A 19124-nucleotide genomic window follows, 5' to 3' on the forward strand; every position below is an offset into this window, starting at 1 on the left:
CATGACCTGAGCTGAGGTTGGAGTCTTAACCAACTGGGCCACCCAGGCGCCCCAACAAGAAAATTTTGAAAGCAAGAAAAAAAAGTGACTCACTGGGAAATAACAGTATGAGTAATAACTGATTTCTCATCAGTACCATGGGAGGTCAGAAGCCCGTGGAATGATATAATCAAAGTGCTGAAAGAAAAAACTGCCAACTAAGAAGTCTATATCCAACCTAACTAGTCTTCAAAAATGAAGATGAAATAAAGATAATTTCCAGAAAAGCAAAACTGAAAGAATTCATTGGTAACAGAACTGCTCTATAAATATTAAAGGATATCCTTCATGCTGGAACTAAATGAGATTAGAGGGTTATTCAAATGCACAGAAAGGAATGAAGAGCACTAGAAATGGTAAATATGTAATTAAATATAAAAGACTATCTGTCTCTATTTCCTGAAAAATATAAGACTATTTAGTGCTCACTTCAGCAGCACACATACTAAAATTAGAATGATACAGCAAAGATTAATGTGGCCCCTCCCTGCACAAGATTGACACACAAATTCGTGAAGTGTTCCATTTTTTTTTGTTGCATTACTATATTGTACACCTAAAACTAATATAATATGTCTGTTAACTATACTGGAATTCAAATTCAAAATTTAATAAAAAAGTAAAAAATAAAAGGCCTATTTAAAGCACTAATTGCAATACTGTTGGTTTATAATATATATCAAATACTTATATTTAATATATTTATTGACTGTTGATATGTATACCAACAATGGCATGATGAAGGGGGTTGGAAATGAAACTATAAATTAACAAAGCTGCTATATTTTACCAGAATTAAGTTAATATTAACCTAAAGTAGACAGTGATGCATACTGTAATTCCTAGAGCAAGCACTAAAAAAGAAAAATAAGGTTTCAAAAACATAGCTTAAAAAAATGAAAAGAAGAATTAGAATAGTACATTAGGGGCACCTGGGTGGCTCATTCGGTTGACAGTTTGACTTTAGCTCAGGTCACGATTTTGCGGTCTATGAGTTCAAGCCCTGCGTCAGGCTCTGTGCTGACAGCTCAGAGCCTGGAGCCTGCTTCGGATTCTGTGTCTCCCTCTTTCTCTGTCTCTCTCCTACTCGTGCTCTGTCTCTCACCCAAAAATAAATAAACATTAAAAAAAATTATTTATACACAAAAGACAGCAGTAAACAAGGAACAGAGGAACAAAAAAGGTCTGAGAGAACAAGTGGAATTTGAAATTAAAAACACAACATTTACATTAGCACCCCGCAAAAAAGAAATATTTGGGGTACCTGGGTGGCTCAGTTGGTTAAGCATCCGACTTTGGCTCAGGTCATGATCTTGCAGTTTGTGAGTTCAAGCCTGTGTCAGGCTCTGTACTGACAGCTCAGAGCCTGGAGCCTACTTTGATTCTGTGTCTCCCTCTCTCTCTGCCCCTCCCTGCTCATGCTCTGTCTCTCTCTCTCTCTTTCAAAAATAAATAAACATTAAAAAAAATTTTTTTAAAGAAATAAGCATGAAGCTAACAAAATAAGGAGAGGAAAACCATAAAACTCTGATGAATGGAACCAAAGAACTAAATAAATGGAAAGATAATCCATGTTCATAGACAGGAAGACACTATTGTCAAGATGTCAGTTCTTCCCCACTAGATCTATAGATTAAATGCAATTTCAATCAAGATCCCAGAAAGTTATTTCATGGATGTTGACAAATTGATTCTAAAGTTTATACGGAAAGGCCAACGACCCAGAATAGCCAACAAAATACTGAAGAACAAAGTCAAAGGACTCATGTTACCCAATTTCAAGACTTATGTTAAAGCTATAGTAACCAAGAGAATGTGGTATTGGCAAAAAAAAAAAAAAATAGATAAATAGATCAATGAAATATAGGGCCCAGAAATACACCTTGATCAACTGACCTTTGACAAAAGAATAAAGGCAACACAATGGAGCAGAGATAGTCTGTTCAATAAATGGTGCTAGAACAACTGGATATCCACATGCAAAAAAAATTAATCTAGACATAGACCTTACACCATCACAAAACTTGAAACTTTTGTTTCAACCAAATGCACCATAAATCTAAATGTAAAATGCACAGCTGTAAAATTCCTAGAAGATAATATAAAAGAATACCTAGATGACCTTGTATATGGTGATACCTTGTTAGATTAACAACACCAAAGACATTATCCATGAAAGAAGTACCTGATAAGGTGGACTTCATTAAAATTAAAAACTACTGCTCTGCAAAAGACAAAAATCAAGAAAATCAGAAGACAAGCCACAGACTAGGAGAAAATATTTGCAAAAGGACACATCTGTTAAAGGACTGATATCCAAAATAACTTAAAACTTAAGAAAAAAAATTTAATGGGCCAAACCACCTTGACAGACACTTCACCTAAGACATACAAGTAAGCATATGAAAAAATGCTCCACATCGTAGTATATCATCAGGGAAATGAAAATGAAAATGATGAGACAGCATAACATACCTCCTGGAATGGCCAGATTCCAGAACACTGACACCAGATGCCGGGGAGGGTGTAAAGTAACAGGAACTCTCATACACTGCTGGTGAGAATGCAGAATGGTACAGCTGCTTTGGAAGATAGTTTGGCAGTTCCTGCAAAACTATCCATACAATCCAGCAATTCTGCTCTTTGGTGTTTACCCAAAGGAGATAAAAACTTATGTCCACACAAAACCTACACACAGGTGTTTCTAACAGCTTCATTCATAATTCCAGAATCTTGGAAGCAACCAAGATGTCCTTCAGTAGTTGAGTGTATAAATAAACTGCGGTATATCCAGACAATGGAATATTGTTCAGTGCCAGAAAGAAATGAACTATCAAGCCGTGAAAAGACCCGGAGGAAACTAAAGTGCCTATTAGCAAGTGAGAGAAGCCAATCTGAAGAGGCTACATACTGTATGATTCCAACATTTGACATTCTGGAAAAAGCAAAACTATGGAGATAATAAAAAGGGGTGGTGTCAGAGGTGGGGGGCGGGGAGAAATGAATAGGCAGGGCACAGGGAATTTTTAGGGCAGTAAAAATACTCTGTGTGTTATTTATAATGATGGGTACATGTCATTATAATTTTGTCCAAAGCCATAGAATGCACAACATCAGTAATGAACCCTCCGGCAAACTATGGACTTTGGGTAATTATGATGTGTCAATGTAGACTCATCCTTGGTTTAAAAAAAAAAAAAGCACCATTCTGATGAGTGGTATCAAAAATAGGGGAGACTGTGCACGTGTGCAGGCAAAAGGTGTAGGGAAAATCTCTGTACATTACTCTCAATTTTGTTGTTGTTTAGAGCTCTAAAAAAATAGTCTTTTTGAAAAAACATAAAAGAGACATAAAAAACAAGTAGCAAAATGTAACCACGTTAATAATTACAATGAATATGAATAGATTAAGGAAGCCCATTTTGATTATTTAAAAATGCAGAGATTGTCAGCCATGCAAATTCTCAAAGAATCTACCTTTTGTTCATATTTTGGGGAATAACTAGAGGCATACTAATGGAAATAAACCAGGACAGAATAAATGGCATCCAAGAAACAGGGGGGTCAAAAACAGGAAAAGGCAAAGGGAATTTAAAAGATAGTGCCAAATGCTCCAGGATGATAGACAACCAGTCCAGTTTTGGGGACAGAGGATAAAAGGTCCTGGAAGAAAGGTCTCTAGGAATAAAATGGAACTGACAAGTTTTCTGATGTTTGAATATCTAAACATTAATTTGGAGGACATTTGGCAGATCTGTTAGCTCTTTTGGGGAAAAACACAGTGATTAGGTATATGGGAAAGTAAACAAATGAAAAACAAGGCAAATATTAATTCCAGAATAAAATAACAATGGTGAAAATACAACTCATAATATGCTACTTGGATGAGCATGTATTCGTTCCACAAATATTTGAGTGCTTACCAAGTCAGGGCCTGCTGTAAGCACTGGGTTAACGGCAACAACAAAACAGATCAAATCCCTCCTTTCAGGGAGTGTACATTCTAGTGGATAGAGCTGGATGCTAAAAAGAAAATCAATATGCAATATCAGATAGTGATCCATGCCTTAAAGAAAATTTAGACGTACACCAGATAGCATTTGTTAGGTAATGATTAGCTGTAAATAATAAACATACAATGAATTCTTAAAAAAAAAAAAAGAGGGAAGAGGAGGAGGAAGAGGACGAGGAGGAGGAGGAAGCGGAGGAGAAGAAGAAGGAGGAGAGAGAGAAGGAAAAGTAGGAGGAGAAGCAGTAGTATACCTGGATTGGAAAGTGGGACATGCCTGCTACTTTTCACAAAGTAGTCAGGGAATAAAGTAACATTTGAACAGATACCTGAAGAAAATGAAGGAAAGACCTGTTGGCTCTCTGTGGGGAACCACTAGAAAGAACAGACAGCCCAGGCCCAGAAGCAGGAGGGGGTCTGTACTTGGAAATGGAAGGCAATGGAAGGGACCCTGTGTTGCACGCTGAAGGGTTAGGAGAGAGGTCAAAGAGATAGCTCAGGATCATGTAGGATTTATCAGCTCTGGTAAGGACTTTGGATCTACAGAGCCATAATAATGAAACTAATGATTTAAGCAAATGAACACAAGGTAACTACTGTGAACATGACCGGTTGAAGAGGAGGGAGAGGTTATAAGAGAGCTCCAGGAAGTTGGTGGATAACGCCTGACAACGATATAATAACAAATGGCAGCATGCACAAATGAATGAGAATTGTGGAAGTAAGTACCAGAAGAAACAGTGGGAAGGGTTTAAAGTAGTTTCACTAGTGGGTGAGGAGGGATGGGACATGGGGCTGCTGCTTTTCATTTTAAGAATTTTAAAGCAATTTGATTTTTTTTAACTATAAAGTTTTTTTAAAACTTGTGAAAGTTCTTGGTGAAGGGTGGAGACCTCAGCTGTAAATGTATCAGATGTGAAATAGCCCTAACCATGTACCACTGATAGAGGGGTAGATGTCCCTGATGGCCAGGGCTGGAAATAGCATGTGCAGACCATCTTTATGTTCCTAGCAGATATGTTCTAATCACCATCACCTGCTGTTTTTCTCCCACTTTACACATTCTTTAGGTCACCACCCAGGTCCCCCAGGATTAGAATCATTTTCCTTCTGAATCAGTTCTAGCTAACACTTATCTTTTGTTGTTGTTGTTTTGTTTTTTATTATTATTTTCTTTATTTTCAAGTTACTTAACAGACAGTGTACTCTTGGCTTCAGGAGTAGAACCCAGTGATTCATCTCTTACATGCAACACCCAGTGCTCAACCTGAAAAGTTCCCTCCTTAATGCTAATAACCCTTTTAACCCACCCCCGGCACTCCCCCCATCAACCCTCAGTTTGTTCTCTGTATTAAAGTCCTTTATGGTTTGCCTCCCTCTCTGTTTTTATCTTATTTTCCTTCCCTTCCCCTATGTTCATCTGTAAAGTTTCTCAAATTCCACATATGAGTGAAATCATATGATATTTGTCTTCCTCTGATTGACTTATTTCACTTAGCATAATACCCTCCAGCTCCATCCACATTGTTGCAAATGGCAAGGTTTCATTCTTTTTCATCAGTGAGTAGTATTCCATTGTATATATGTATATTTACATAACATCTTCTTAAGCCATTCATCAGTTGATGGACAGTGAGCTCTTTCCATAATTTGGCTATTGTTGATAGCATTGCTATAAACATTGGGGTGCATGTGCCCCTTTGAATCAGCATTTTTGTATCCTTTGGATAAATTCCTAGTAGTGCAATTGCTGGGCCATAGGGTAGTTTTACTGTTAATTTTTTGAGGAATCTCCACACTGGTGGTTGCACCAGTTTACATTCTCACCAACAGAGCAATAGGGTTCCCCTTTCTCAACATCCTCGCCAACATCTGTTGTTAATTTTAGCCATTCTGACCGGTGTGAGATGTATTTCATTTGTGGTTTTGATTTGCATTTCCCTGATGATGAACAATGAGCATATTTTCATGTGTCTGTTTGCCATCTGGATGCCTTCTTTGAAAAGTGTCTATTCATGTCTTCTGCCCATTTTTTCACTGGATTATTTGTTTCTTGGATGTTGAGTTTGGTAAGTTCTTAAATAAATGTTTATTTATTTTGAGACACAGATATAGATAGAGAGAGTGAGCAGGGGAGGGGCAGAGAGAGGGAGAGAGAGAATCCCAAGCAGGCTCCAAGCTGTCAGTGCAGAGACCAATGCAGGGCTCAACCCCATGAACCATGAGACGATAACCTGAGCCAAAATCAAAAGTCATACGCTTAACTGACTGAGCTGCCCGGGCGCCCCAAATTTGTGAAGTCCATTATAGATTTGGGATACTAACCTTTTATCTAATATGGCATTTGCAAATATCTTCTCCCATTCCATTGGTTGCCTTTTAGTTTCACTGATATTCTTTGCTGTGCAGAAGCTTTTTTTTTATTTTTTTAATGTTTATTTATTTTTGAGAGACATAGCATGAGTTGGGGAGGGACAGACAGAGAGGGAGACCCAGAACACGAAGCAGGCTCCAGGCGCCCAGCTGTCAGCACAGAGCCTGATGCAGGGCTCAAACCCACAAACCATGAGATCATGACCTGAGCCAAAGTTGGACACTTAACCAAGTAAGCCACCCAGATGCCCCCAGAAGCTTTTTATCTTGATGAGGTCCCAATAGTTCATTTTTGCTTTTATTTTCCTTGTCTCTGGAGACATGTCAAGTAAGAAGTTGCTACAGCCAAGGTCAAAGAGGTTGCTGCCTGTTTTCTTCTCTAGGGTTTTGATGGTTTCCTGTCTCACATTTATGTCTTTCATCCATGTTGAATTTATTTTTGTGTATGGTGTAAGAAAGTGGTCCAGTTTCATTCTTCTGCATGTTACTGTCCAGTTCTCCTAGCACCATTTGCTGAAGAGACTGTCTTTTATCCATTGGATACTTTTTCCTGCTTTGTCGAAATTAGTTGACCATATATTGTGGGTCCATTTCTGGGTTCTCTATTCTATTCCATTGATCGATGTGTCTGTTTTTCTGCCAATACCATAACTGTCTTGATGATTACAGGTTTGTAATACAGGTTATAGTCTGGGATTGTGATGCCTCCAGCTTTGGTTTTCTTTTTTAATATTACTTCAGATATTTGGGATCTTTTCTGGTTCCATACAAATTTTAGAATTGTTCTAGTTCTGTGGAGAATGCTGGTGCTATTTTGATAGGGATTGCATTGCATGTATAGATTGCTTTGGGTAATATCGACATTTTGACAATATTTGTTCTTGAAATCCATGAGCATGGAATGTTTATCCATTTCTTTGTGTCTTCTTCAATTTCTTTCATAAGCTTTCTATAGTTTTCAGTGTACAGATCTTTAACCTCTTTGGTTAGGTTTATTCCTAGATTTCTTATGGGTTTGGGTGCAATTGTAAATGGGATCTATTCCTTGATATCTCTTTCTGTTGCTTCATTGTTGGTGTGTAAAAATGCAACTGATTTCTGTACATTGACTTTATATCCTGTGACTTTGCTGAATTCATGCATCAGCTCTAGCAGTTTTTTAGTGGAGTCTTTCAGGTTTTCCATGTAGAGTATCATGTCATCTATGAAGAGTGAAAGTTTGACTTCTTCTTTGCCAATTTGGCTGCCTTTTTTTTATTTCGTTTTGTTGTCTGGTTGTCGAAGCTAGGACTTCCAACACAATGTTGAACAACAGTGGGGAGAGTGGACATCCCTGTCGTGTTCCTGATCTCAGGGGGAAAGCTCTCAGTTTTTCTTAATTGAGTATGATATTAGCTGTGGGCCTTTCAAATATGGCTTTTATGATGTTAGGGTATGTTCCTTCTATCCCGACTCACTTGAGGGCTTTTAAGGATGCTGTATTTTGTCAAATGCTTTTTCTGTATCTATTGATAGGATCATATGGTTCTTATTTTTTAAATATTTTAATGCTTATTTTTGAGAGAGAGAGAGAGAGAGAGGGAAAGACAGAGAGAGAAACAGAAAGAGAAGAAGCAGGGGAAGGCTAGAAATAGGGAGACAGAATATCTGAAGATCAGAAACAGACTCCATGCAGTGAGTGCAGAGCCCAACATGGAGCTCAAACTCATGAACCATGAAATCATGACCTGAGCTGAAATCAAGAGTCAGCCACTTAACTGAGCCACCCAGGCACCCCCAGGATCATGTGGTTCTTATCCTTTCTTCTATTAATGTTGCATATCATGTTGATTGATTTGCAAATATTGAACCAGCCCTGCATCCCAGAAATGAATCTCACTTGATCATGGTGAATAATTCTTTTATTGTACTGTTGAATTTGATTTGATAGTGTTTTTTGTTGAGAATTTTTGCCTCCAGATTCATCAGGGATATTGGCCTCCAATTCTCCTTTTTAGTAGGGTCTTTATCTGGTTTTGGAATCAAGGAAATACTGGCTTCATAGAATGAGTCTGGAAGCTTTCCTTCCATTTCTATTTTTTGGAACAGTTTGAGCAGAATAGGTATTAACTCTGCTTTGAATGTCTGGTAGAATTCCCCCTAGGAAGCCATCTGACCCAGGACTCTTATTTATTGGGAGATTTTTGATAACTGATTCAATTTCTTCCCTGGTTATGGGTCTGTTCAAATTTTTATTTCTTTCCACTTGAGTTTTGGTAGTGTGTATCTAGGAATTTGTCCATTTCTTCCTGATTGTCCAATTTGGCATAAAATTTTTCATAGTATTCTCTAATAATTGTTTGTATTTCTGTGGTGTTGTGATCTCTCCTCTTCCTTTTTTTTATCTATTTGGGTCCTCTCTCTTTAGTTTTTGAGAAATCTGGGTGTAGGTTTATCAATTTTGCTTATTCTTTCAAAAAAACCAGCTCTTAGATTCATTGATCTGTTCTACTCTTTGTTTGTTTTGGATTCTATGTCATTTATTTATGATGTAATCTTTACAGTTTCCCTTCTTCTACTGGTTTTGGGTTTATTTGCTGCTGAATTTTAGGGTCCTTTAGGTGTGAGGTTAGATTGTGTATTTGGGATCTTTCTTGTTTCTTGAGATAGGCCTGAGCTGCAATGTATTTTCCTCTTAGGACTGCCTTTGCTGCATTTCAAAGGGTTTGGACTGTCATGTTTTCATTTTCATTTGCATCCATGTATTTTTTAATTTCTTCTTTAATTTCCTGATTAACCCATTTATTCTTTAGTAGAATGTTCTTTAACCTCCATGTATTTGGGATATTTCCAAATTTTTCCTTGTGGTTGATTTCAAGTTACATAGCGTTGTGATCTGAAAATATGCATGGTAATATCTCAATCTTTGTGTACTTGGGCTGTTTTGTGACCAGTATGTGATCTATTTGGAGAATGTTCCATGTCCACTCAAGAATATGTATTCTGCTGCTTTAGGATGAAAAGTTTTGAATGTATCTGTTAAGTCCATCTGGTCCAATGTGTTATTCAGAACCATTGCTTCCTTATTGATTTTCTACCTAATCTGTCCATTGTTGTAAGTATAATTACATTATCAGTAAGTTTGCTTATGTTTGTGATTGATTTATATATTTGGGTTCTTTCATGTTGGGGCATATTTATGATTGTTAGCTCTTCTTGATGGATAGACGCTTTAATGATATAATGCCCTTCTTTATCTCTTGTTATTGTCTTGGTTTTAAAATCTAGTTTGTCTGATGTAAGTATGGCTACTATGGCTTTCTTTTGACGTCCATTAGCATGATAGGTGGTTCTCCATCCCCTTACTTTCAACCTGCAGGTGTCCTGAGGTCTAAAATGAGTCTCTTGTAGGCAGCATATAGATGGATCTCGTTTTTTTATCCATTCTGATACCCTATGTCTTTTGATTGAGGCATTTAGTCCATTTACTTTCAGAGTGATTATTGAAAGATATGAATTTAGTGCCATTGTGTTATCTGTAGGTTTTGTGTTTGTGGTGATGTTTCTGATCTTTTGTAGTCTTTGCTGCTTTCCATTCAGAGTCCCCTTACGATCTCTTGCAGGGCTGGTTTAGTGGTCATGAATTGCTTTAGTTTTTGTCTTAATCTCTCCTTCTATTCTGAATGACAGCCTTGCTGGATAAAGGATTCTTGGCTGCATATTTTTCCTATTCAGCATATTGAATATTTCCTGCCACTCCTTTCTGGCCTGCCAAGTTTCAGTGGAAAGATATACTATTACCCTTACAGGTTAAGGACCATTTGTCCCTAGCTGCTTTCAGAATTCTCTTTGTATTTTGCCAGTTTCACTATAATACGTGGTGTTGATCTGTTTTTGTTGATTTTGAAGGGAGTACTCTGTGTCTCTTGGACTTGAATGCCTGCTTCCTTTCCCAGATTAGGGAAGTTCTCAGCTATAATTTGTTCAAATAAACCTTCTGCCTCTTTCTCTTGCTCTTCCTCTTCTGGAACTTCTAGGACACAGATATGGTTTCATTTCATGTAATCACTTAGTTCTCTAATTTCCCCCCTTTTGATCCAGTAATTTCCTTTCCCTCTTTTTTTCACTTCATCATTTCCCATAATTTTATCTTCTATTTCACCTATTCTCTGTTCTGCTTCTTCCATCCTTGCTGTCACTGTGTCTAGTTTATTTTGCACCTCAATTATAGTACTTTCAACCTGACTTCTCAAGTCTTTGATCTCTGCAGCAAGAGTTTCTCTGCTGTCTCCTATACTTTTTTCAAGGCCGGCTATTAGTCTTATGACTGTTAATCTAAATTCTTGTTCAGATATATTGTTTGTATCTGTCTTGAGAGCAATTCTCTGTGATTTTTCCCAGAATTTTCTTTTGGGGAGGATTCTTCCATTTTGTCATCTTGGCTAAGTTTCTGGCTTTTGTGTATTTTAAAAGCTTGAGATAGGCCTGAGCTGCAATGTATTTTTATCTGTATTTAGCTGCAATGTATTTTTTGCACCTGAGAGTACTATTTTAAAAAGGGATCATACCCTATCCAGGACCTGACACTTCAGGAAGTGTTTTTGGTGCATGCACTCTGTTGTCGTGTATTTGGCTGCTCTATTCCACTGGACAGTCCTCTGCAGAGTTCCTCCCTGCTTGTAGTGATGGAATGTTTGGACCTTCAGCCAGATGTGCTGATTTGTCTGTTTAACCCTGGAAAAAGAAAACGAGGAGGGGGCGGGGGGGGGGGGGGGAGCCTGATCCCACAGAAAGAGAAAATTGAGAGAAAAGACCAGAGAAAACCGTAAAGCTAAGTTCAGAGAAAGAGAAAGGAAAAAAAGCAGGTCCCCCGTCCCCCGTCCACTGGGGGCTCTGCTGCTCTCTGAAGCCCCACTGTGTTGGTGATAGGGAAAAAATGGCAACACCCCAATTTCTCCTCCCCAGATCGAGTGTCTCAAACCACACTGTTCATGCAGCCCTCCGAGAGTAGCTGGGGGGTCAGCTTGCCCTGCTCCAGTCTCTCACGCCTCCTAGGCACTCAGCCGGGATTCAAAACCCCATGTCTTAAGGGGCCCTGCACTTTGCAGACCCTGTTCTGGTGTGGTGCCACCCTGCCCTGCTGATAAAAAAGGTCTTTGGCTGGTACCTACAGGAACTCTTGTCCTTGGGGAGGCAATAAACCCTCTTCCCACAATACTCAAGGAAGGGGGCTGTTCTCTTCCAGTGTACCCCTGAGATCATTACACTGCACTATGCATTCTGGGCTGGCTCCCTCCTCCCCAGGAGCACAGCCATGTTTCCAGCTCCATTTGGAGAAAGGAGAAAGTGAGGCATTTTTGTACCTTTGAGTTTCAGCTCGAGGCTAGATCCTGCCAAGCTGTCTCCCTCCACCTGAGGAGATCTTTCTGCCACTCCGCAGATTGAATTCCTGGGTGTTTCAAGTGATCTGACCTCAATACTGCTGTGTTTGAGGGTTGAGGAAAATCCTGGTCCCCCTACTTCTCTGCCATCTTAAACCAATACTTACCATTTTAATCGTATAGTCTGCATGACTGTAAATGGGATAAATATAAATCATGACTGCTATCTTTTTTGGAATAAGGTGGTGTTTATATAATTTTTTTTTTTTTTTACTAAAGTGTATTTATTTTTGAGAGAGGGAGGAAAGAGAGAGAGAGAGAGAGAGAGAGAGAGAGAGAAAATATATGGGTGGGGGAGGGGCAGAGAGAGAGGAGACAAGAGAATCCCAAGCAGGCTCTTAGTTCTCAGCACAGAGCCTGACTTGGGGCTCAAACTCACAAACCATGAGAACATAATCTGAGCCAAAGTCAAGAGTTGGGGCACTTAGTCAACTGAATGTCCCTATATAATCATTTTTACTTTTACCAAATTTGAATCATATAGACCATATTCCTTTATATTAGAAGGCTGCATCAAATCTCTAGATTTTTTTTGTTTTTGTTTTACATTTATTTATTTTTGAGAGACACAGCAGGAGCAGGAGAGGGGCAGAGAGGGAGGGAGACACAGAACCTGAAGCAGTCTCCAGGCTCTGAGCTATGAGAACATGATCTGAGCCAAAGTTGGGCGCTTAACCAACTGAGCCACCCAGGTGCCCCTCAAATCTCTAAATCTTCAAATTATTTTCAAATTAGGTGGAAAATGATATTATACCTTCATTAGTCATCTGGAATTACAGTATTTATCAATTTGTATCATTTTGTGAATTGCATATTCATGTCTTTTGCCCATTTTCTTATTTGCAAAAGACTAACACAATAGCCATTTACCGTAACTATTACAAATGTCTTCCTGATTTAATGTTTTGATATGCAAAAAATACTCACGTAGATGAATTTTCTTTAATTCTCTCCACATTTAGGTAAGCTTTTGCACCCTGCGATCAGTAAATATTTGCCTACCCTCCTCCCCACCCTCAGCCAGCCCCCTTTTATTTTACCCATGTTTTTAAAAAAGCCTTAGAGCCAGGAGTATTCTCTTGCGCACTCACTCAGCAGACAGGACTTTGATGACATAACATGAAGGCTTATTTTATGAGAATGAGTGGATCCTTCTTAACATGGCTTATGATCTGGAATCCTCAATCACATACTGTGTTTCCTGCCAAAATATACATTTATGTTTTCTTCATTCAGTTACCTAACAGCTGTCCCCTATTTTCTTAGGTGTCCAAGAACACTGATGGCAAACTTTAAGGGCCATGCTCTCCCAGGGAGTTTTTTCTTGATAGTTGGACTGTGGTGGTCAGTGAAGTATCCACTGATATACTTCCACCAAAAGGGGAAAAGCAGCCAACTGACTCATTACCATCAGCGCCTTGAGATCATTGAAGCCGCAATCCGAACTTTGTTTTCAGTCATTGGTAAGAAGGGGCTTATCTGGTCCAGGGGTCTCCCCATCACATGTAGAACTTGAACCCATTTTCTGGTCCCTGTGAAATGGATGTTTCCACCAGCAGATAATAAACAGGGATATCCAGTTGGCCAGTAAATATTTTATAGTATCTGTTGTGCACTGAGCTTTGTAATGTTAACAGTTAATAGCACCTTACATCGTAGCGCACCATGAAACACTGCCAAATAAACTACATTCTTTGCCCTAGAAGGACACAGGTATAAGATGTAGGAACAGAAGATACACTTTATGAGAAAGGTAAAACACAAATAAAAATAGAAAACAGAACAAATTAGAGTGAGCTCATGTACATGAGTTATAAGAAAGTACTAAATGGAGTTTAGCTTTAGAAAAAAACCATCTTTTTTCCAATTGTCCACTAGAATCTCAAGAGTAGTTACCACCCACTTCCTTGGCATATCCTCCAACCCCAAATCTCAAGCAATTACAAAGACGGGAACTTGATGTTGGACGGCTAATAAGAGAGGCAGTGGAAGAGACCCCCCAAAAAAGCCAACAGAGGGCTGTCTGAAAGGGATTTTCCCTTACTGTGTCCCATTCCAACAAAATTTCACGTCCTTCCACCGTGACTGGTCATCCACTCCACTCCACTACTGGCCACATGAAAAAGGGCCAGCAGTGCCATATAGAAAGTGTTCTTCCTCAGGATCCACTCTGAGTCACGTGAGTAATGAGGGATCTTATTCTGCACTTGCATTTTGCCACGAATCACTTTGGCTGTCTCTCAGAAGGAACAGAAGCAACACCAGCAGCTTCTCTTGGAGGGAGCAAAGGTGCTTAGCTTGGTTTGCCTGGTCTAGCTGAATTTTCCCATTCACCATCCAGGCATCTCATCTTTCTGGAGTTGAGAAGTGACAGGAACTATATGGCTTAAATGCTAAGGACAGCATCAACTCTGCCTAGAAAATAGAGCCAGAAAAATATTTGGCCTCTTTGCTGGGTGAAAATTAATAGTCACTCAACGTCTCCTGAGCTCCTACCATGTGCAGGAACTCACTGCTCCAGGTTTTAAGGCTACAAGGGGGAACCAAACAGTCCCTGCTGCCACAGGACTTCCATTCTAGTGTCAGTGGGCCTCCCTTCTCCCAGCTTGTTTACACCAATTCCTTGATCCTTCATGCATAAATTCAGGAAGGGGCTGGGTTTAAAACAAAACAAAGTTTGGAGAACAGGGTTCAGAATGTGGCCGTGGAGAATTATTCGAGGCCCCAAGAACGTTATGGCACCAGGCATAAAGGCCAATCTTTTGCTTTCCTAAACAAAAGACAGAGAAGGGACAAGAACTGAGAGCTACCCCATCTCAAAGGCTTACGTCTCCTGACACCGCAGTGAAGGGACCCTCACCTGCTTCTCCCAGTGTTTAGGGCACAGAGACTGAAAGCTAGAGGAAGGTGCTCACTCTGTGCTCAGGAAAACCATGCACTTGAAGTCAGCCCTCACAGACACACCTGGCAGCTGCTTCTCCCCCTTAGGCGTGCACAGGTACCTTTATCACCAGCGTGTCTCTGCTCAGATTCCATTATTTGCCACCTACTTGTTCCTTTCCGCGACTTCTTTCACTGCTCACTGAGCCCCGAGATGAACATACCAGCCACATCCTCACATAAGTGATGATGCCTTGCCTTCATCTCAGCCACTGGACAAATATCCTGGGGACCTGTGTGGCTGTTTCTATTGCTTCCTTGCTCTGCACCCCCACCCCCAAAGAAACAACAAAGGCAAGAGGTCTACACAGGCTCCTCAGCAAATGCCTTCTTTTATACTCAAGTAGCTGCATCTGAGACAGCAAAGTAGGCTTTCACCCGCATCTCGCATCTCGACTTCATTCATGACTTGGGGGCATTTGTTTCCCATCTGCCCCGGAGCTACACTTCCCTCCTTAATTTCCACTCTCACTTCCCTGCAGGGATCCTGGCAGAGCAGTTTGTTCCAGATGGGCCCTACTTCCACCTGTACCATGAAAACCAGTGGGTGAAGTTGATGAACTGGCAGCACAGCACCATGTATCTGTTCTTTGCAGTCTCGGGAATCGTGGACATGCTCACCTATCTCGTCACCCACGTTCCCCTGGGGGTGGACAGATTGGTTATGGCTATGGCAGTATTCACTGAAGGTAACTTAGGGGTAGGGATGGAAAAAAATAACAAAGTAAGAGACAGACAAATTGCGTTTGTAACAGACCAGAATATAAAGACCAGAAGTACTGCAAAGATAATAACTTTCCCCAGAAAATCCAAATCTCTGAATTTCAAAAACCTGAATGGGACTTGGTCCTGTGCTCTGGATGATACAGGTGACATATCCCATAAAACAGCACATGAAAACCTGAGGCTCTTAGCCGGTCTCTGGCTCTCTGCACACAGCCTCTCCCTGCTCCCTCCCCCATCACACTCATGTACCTGAGTGCACATGCACACTGAAACACATAAGAACTCTCCAAAACGTGGATGGATGCTACCCATGCCAGAGAACTCCCTCTGTCCGGGGGAAGAGACACTGTACTCCACCCCCCACCCAGGAGTGTTCTTGCCTGGACTCCATTGCAAACCTCAGGAGACCCACCCAGAAGCTAGGACAGATCTCCCAATATAATTCATATTAACCAGAGTAATGAGAAGGCACTTTGTAATCCAACAACCTCACTTCTGTACCCCAGGAAGAGACGAAGAAAGGTTGAATCGGGGCAAAACTGAATTTCAAGTACACATACACAATTTGTCACCAATCAGCAACGTTTTTCACCTACACATCCTGTATTGAAGCTACCACGGATTAAGAGATTTTAAGACACATCCTTTGCAACTTATATCCACTTCATACACAAAATAAATCTAATCTGCGTCTGTTGCCCCACGTCACATAAACTGACTTTGTAACTGCTGAAAAATCTCGCTTTGAGATAGGTCTAAGAGGGCATTCTAGCAATGGAGTAGAAACCAGCAAATCTCTGATGGCTGAAATGGCTTTGTGCAGGTTTTCTCTTCTACTACCATGTCCATAACCGACCACCCTTGGACCAGCATATCCACTCACTCCTGCTGTGTGCACTGTTTGGAGGGACTTTCAGCATCTTCTTAGAGGTGATCCTCCGGGACAACATTGTGCTGCAACTTTTCCGAACCACTCTTGTTATTCTTCAGGGCACCTGGTTCTGGCAGGTAATTTTTCAAAACAGTGCGCTTCACATTGTGTGGATTCAGGGAGCCCCACTGAGTTTGTCCAAGAGAAGTCATGTAGGGGCAGCACTGACATGCCATGTGAATGGGTTGAGATGGCCACTGGTCTCCCCGTGTCCGCCCCATGACTTAATTTTACCCATTAATACCTTGCTCACGAATCGACAAGCAGAATCCACGGAGCATACAGAGCGAGCATATTAAGAAATTCCCCATCTGCCCTCCCCAGTGGAGGTGCTGACCCCATTCACAGGGCTCCACATGCAGTACTTTCAGGGGTCATTTCTATAGTTTGTTACAAGCTCCACTTGCTAAACTGCTGACTTGCAATGTGGGCCCTGAAATTTCATTTTAATAAGCCCATACTAAAACCAGAATTGACTCAGGTCAGTTCTCCTATGCAAAAAGGCCTTTTCTATGCTAATGGAGGTATGAGAAATAGGAGGTAATGGGAATGCATGGAAACTTGGGTAGCACGGGAAGGACGTAAGCTTGTGCCTCTCAGAACCAACTAACTAAGGCCGACTTCTCTGTACTACCCACCAGATCGGGTTTGTGCTGTTCCCACCATTTGGAGCACCCGAATGGGACCAGAAAGATGAAGCAAACATCATGTTCATCACCATGTGTTTCTGCTGGCACTACATGGCTGCCCTCTGCATTGTGGCCATCAACTACTCTCTCGTTTACTGGTAAGCCCAAAGGAAGACAACTTTTGTCTAGCTTTTTTCTCCTAACCCCTTGTCCCCAAAATCTACTGCACTGCATTTTTATTTCCAGTGGCCCACATTTCATAACTAACCAGTGCTAACTTCCACCACTTCATGAGTGCCAAATACTTGCCAAGTTCTGTGCAAGGTAGTCTATACCTGCAAATGGGCGAGACATTGAAAGGCTGAAGGGCTGTCTGGTCGTAGTAACCTCACAGACTCAGGTTTCAAAGGCAGTTCTGACAGATTGGAAGGCTGTTGGGTGAAAGGAAAACCTCTGAATTAGGCATCGGTACTGGACCACAGACCCTTGTTCCTGGATCTGCCCCACCTCCTCCCCAGAGATGTGACAATCAGACACGATGCCATGACAGCAAGTACCCTTTTGAGGGCTATTCAGAGGTTACTGGGATAGCTGATCATTCCTGTGCACTCACTCTCCCAGGCACTGTGGGAAGCACAAATCTATTACACCACTGCACCCTCATTGTTTTATGAAGTATACACGGTAACATTTTACAGATGGGGAAACCAAGGCTTGAAAGACTAACTTGATCAAGGTCACCCTATGAGTCAATGGCAGACCGTCTTGAACTGCAGAGCAAGCAACTTTTAGGATATGCTATTAGTTCTGTCATTGTAGCTGCCCCTCTAGTTTCTGATTTACCTACCCAAAGCAGATATACATCACATACACAGTTCCACGCAGACCAAACTGAAGAGAAGGTCACAGTTTCCTTTAGTTCTACTGCCTGGTCGGTGAAACATACACTGGGAGGCAGGAGACCTAGGTTTAGTCTGTTATGACATTAACTATTAAACATTATTAATCATGAGTCCCTTTATCTACCAGTGAACACTGCCTAAGAAGTGAGATATGCAGACAACCACAGCATCTGGTGGACTTACAAAGAAAATGCGCTAAGAACCAGTAGATACTTTAACATCCTTGGTTGAGAGAATAAGGGAATTCGGGGGGCTAATTTCATGGTTTCTTATTGTTGCTCTATTATAGCCATTTGACTCGGTTAAAGAGGTGCGGAGGAGAAATCATTGGGATTCAGAAGCTGAAGTCAGATCACACTTACCAGACGGCCCTCCTGACTGGCTCAGATGAAGAGTGAGGAGGCTACCCGTCATCAGTGCGGGGTGGACATGTCCCTTTGAGCACAAACAGCTAGAGTGTGCAAAGGTGTAGCTTGTCTCCTCCATTTCAATGCTTCCTTTGGTCTGCTCTTACAGTTCTATGTATTCGCACTTTCTCATTTAATTGGCTAAAGTTTGTGTTGCTGTGGTATCCTTCATAAAGAAAAATGACGCAAGCCTTTATTTTTGTCTCAGTATGAAGAGAAATCAAAGACTCTGAAAGTTTGAGAACAGGAAGTGGCCACGGGATGAGTCTGGGATAGGAATCCAGCAGAACATCCTGCTTTTGATAACTTCTCTCTTTTTCAAATTTCAAGAAATCAGGTACTTTCTTATCAGAAAGTAAATACACGAGACTGACTTTATTTTAAAGATACAATTCTACCACATACTTCTTAAAGTAAAATAGTTCACAAACTTTGGTACTTTAAATGTTACTAAACATTTCCTAATTTACCATTAATATTTCAGAGTACTGTAATATCACTGATAAGTCACGACGTTGGGCCAAAGGTATTTTTTTGTTTTGTTTTGTTTTGTTTTGTTTTGTTTTGTTTTGTTAATCAGAAAGCTAGTCAGTGGCCCAGCTGACAGCTGGAACGCAAATGTTCTGGCTCCTCAAAAGAACTCTAATAAGAAGACACTAACAGGAAGTGTGTATAATGAGGTAGAAAAATGGCAGGTTGCCGAAGACCTTGAATTTCAATACAGCTGAAAGCAAAGCGTAAGAATCGT

General features: G+C 40.6%; 1 protein-coding gene and 1 non-coding gene across 2 annotated transcripts; both read left to right on the forward strand.

Moving 5' to 3' along the window:
* Nucleotides 1–460: 460 nt before the first annotated feature.
* On the forward strand, nt 461–571 carry LOC124506537 (U6 spliceosomal RNA). Its single transcript, XR_006960795.1, has one exon. It is a non-coding gene; the product is annotated as a U6 spliceosomal RNA (small nuclear RNA).
* Nucleotides 572–13108: 12537 nt separating this feature from the next.
* Nucleotides 13109–18367, forward strand: TMEM45B (transmembrane protein 45B). Its single transcript, XM_047070493.1, has 5 exons — nt 13109–13304; nt 15264–15470; nt 16331–16515; nt 17080–17225; nt 18259–18367. Exons 1-5 carry the CDS (start codon nt 13124–13126, stop codon nt 18365–18367), a joined length of 828 nt encoding a protein of 275 aa, XP_046926449.1. The 5' UTR covers nt 13109–13123.
* Nucleotides 18368–19124: the final 757 nt, after the last annotated feature.

The sequence above is a fragment of the Lynx rufus genome, unplaced genomic scaffold (assembly GCF_022079265.1).
Source record: "Lynx rufus isolate CCGP_SWC_20201006 ecotype Redwood Valley unplaced genomic scaffold, mLynRuf1.p SCAF_9, whole genome shotgun sequence".
NCBI classification, from domain to species: domain Eukaryota; kingdom Metazoa; phylum Chordata; class Mammalia; order Carnivora; family Felidae; genus Lynx; species Lynx rufus.

Coding starts and splice junctions, on each gene's coding strand:
- TMEM45B (XM_047070493.1), top strand. CDS start 13,124: ATGGCAAACTTTAAGGGCCATGCTCTCCCAGGGAGTTTTTTCTTGATA. Junction 15,471..16,330: donor TATGGCAGTATTCACTGAAG/GTAACTTAGGGG, acceptor GGCTTTGTGCAG/GTTTTCTCTTCTACTACCAT. Junction 16,516..17,079: donor AGGGCACCTGGTTCTGGCAG/GTAATTTTTCAA, acceptor ACTACCCACCAG/ATCGGGTTTGTGCTGTTCCC.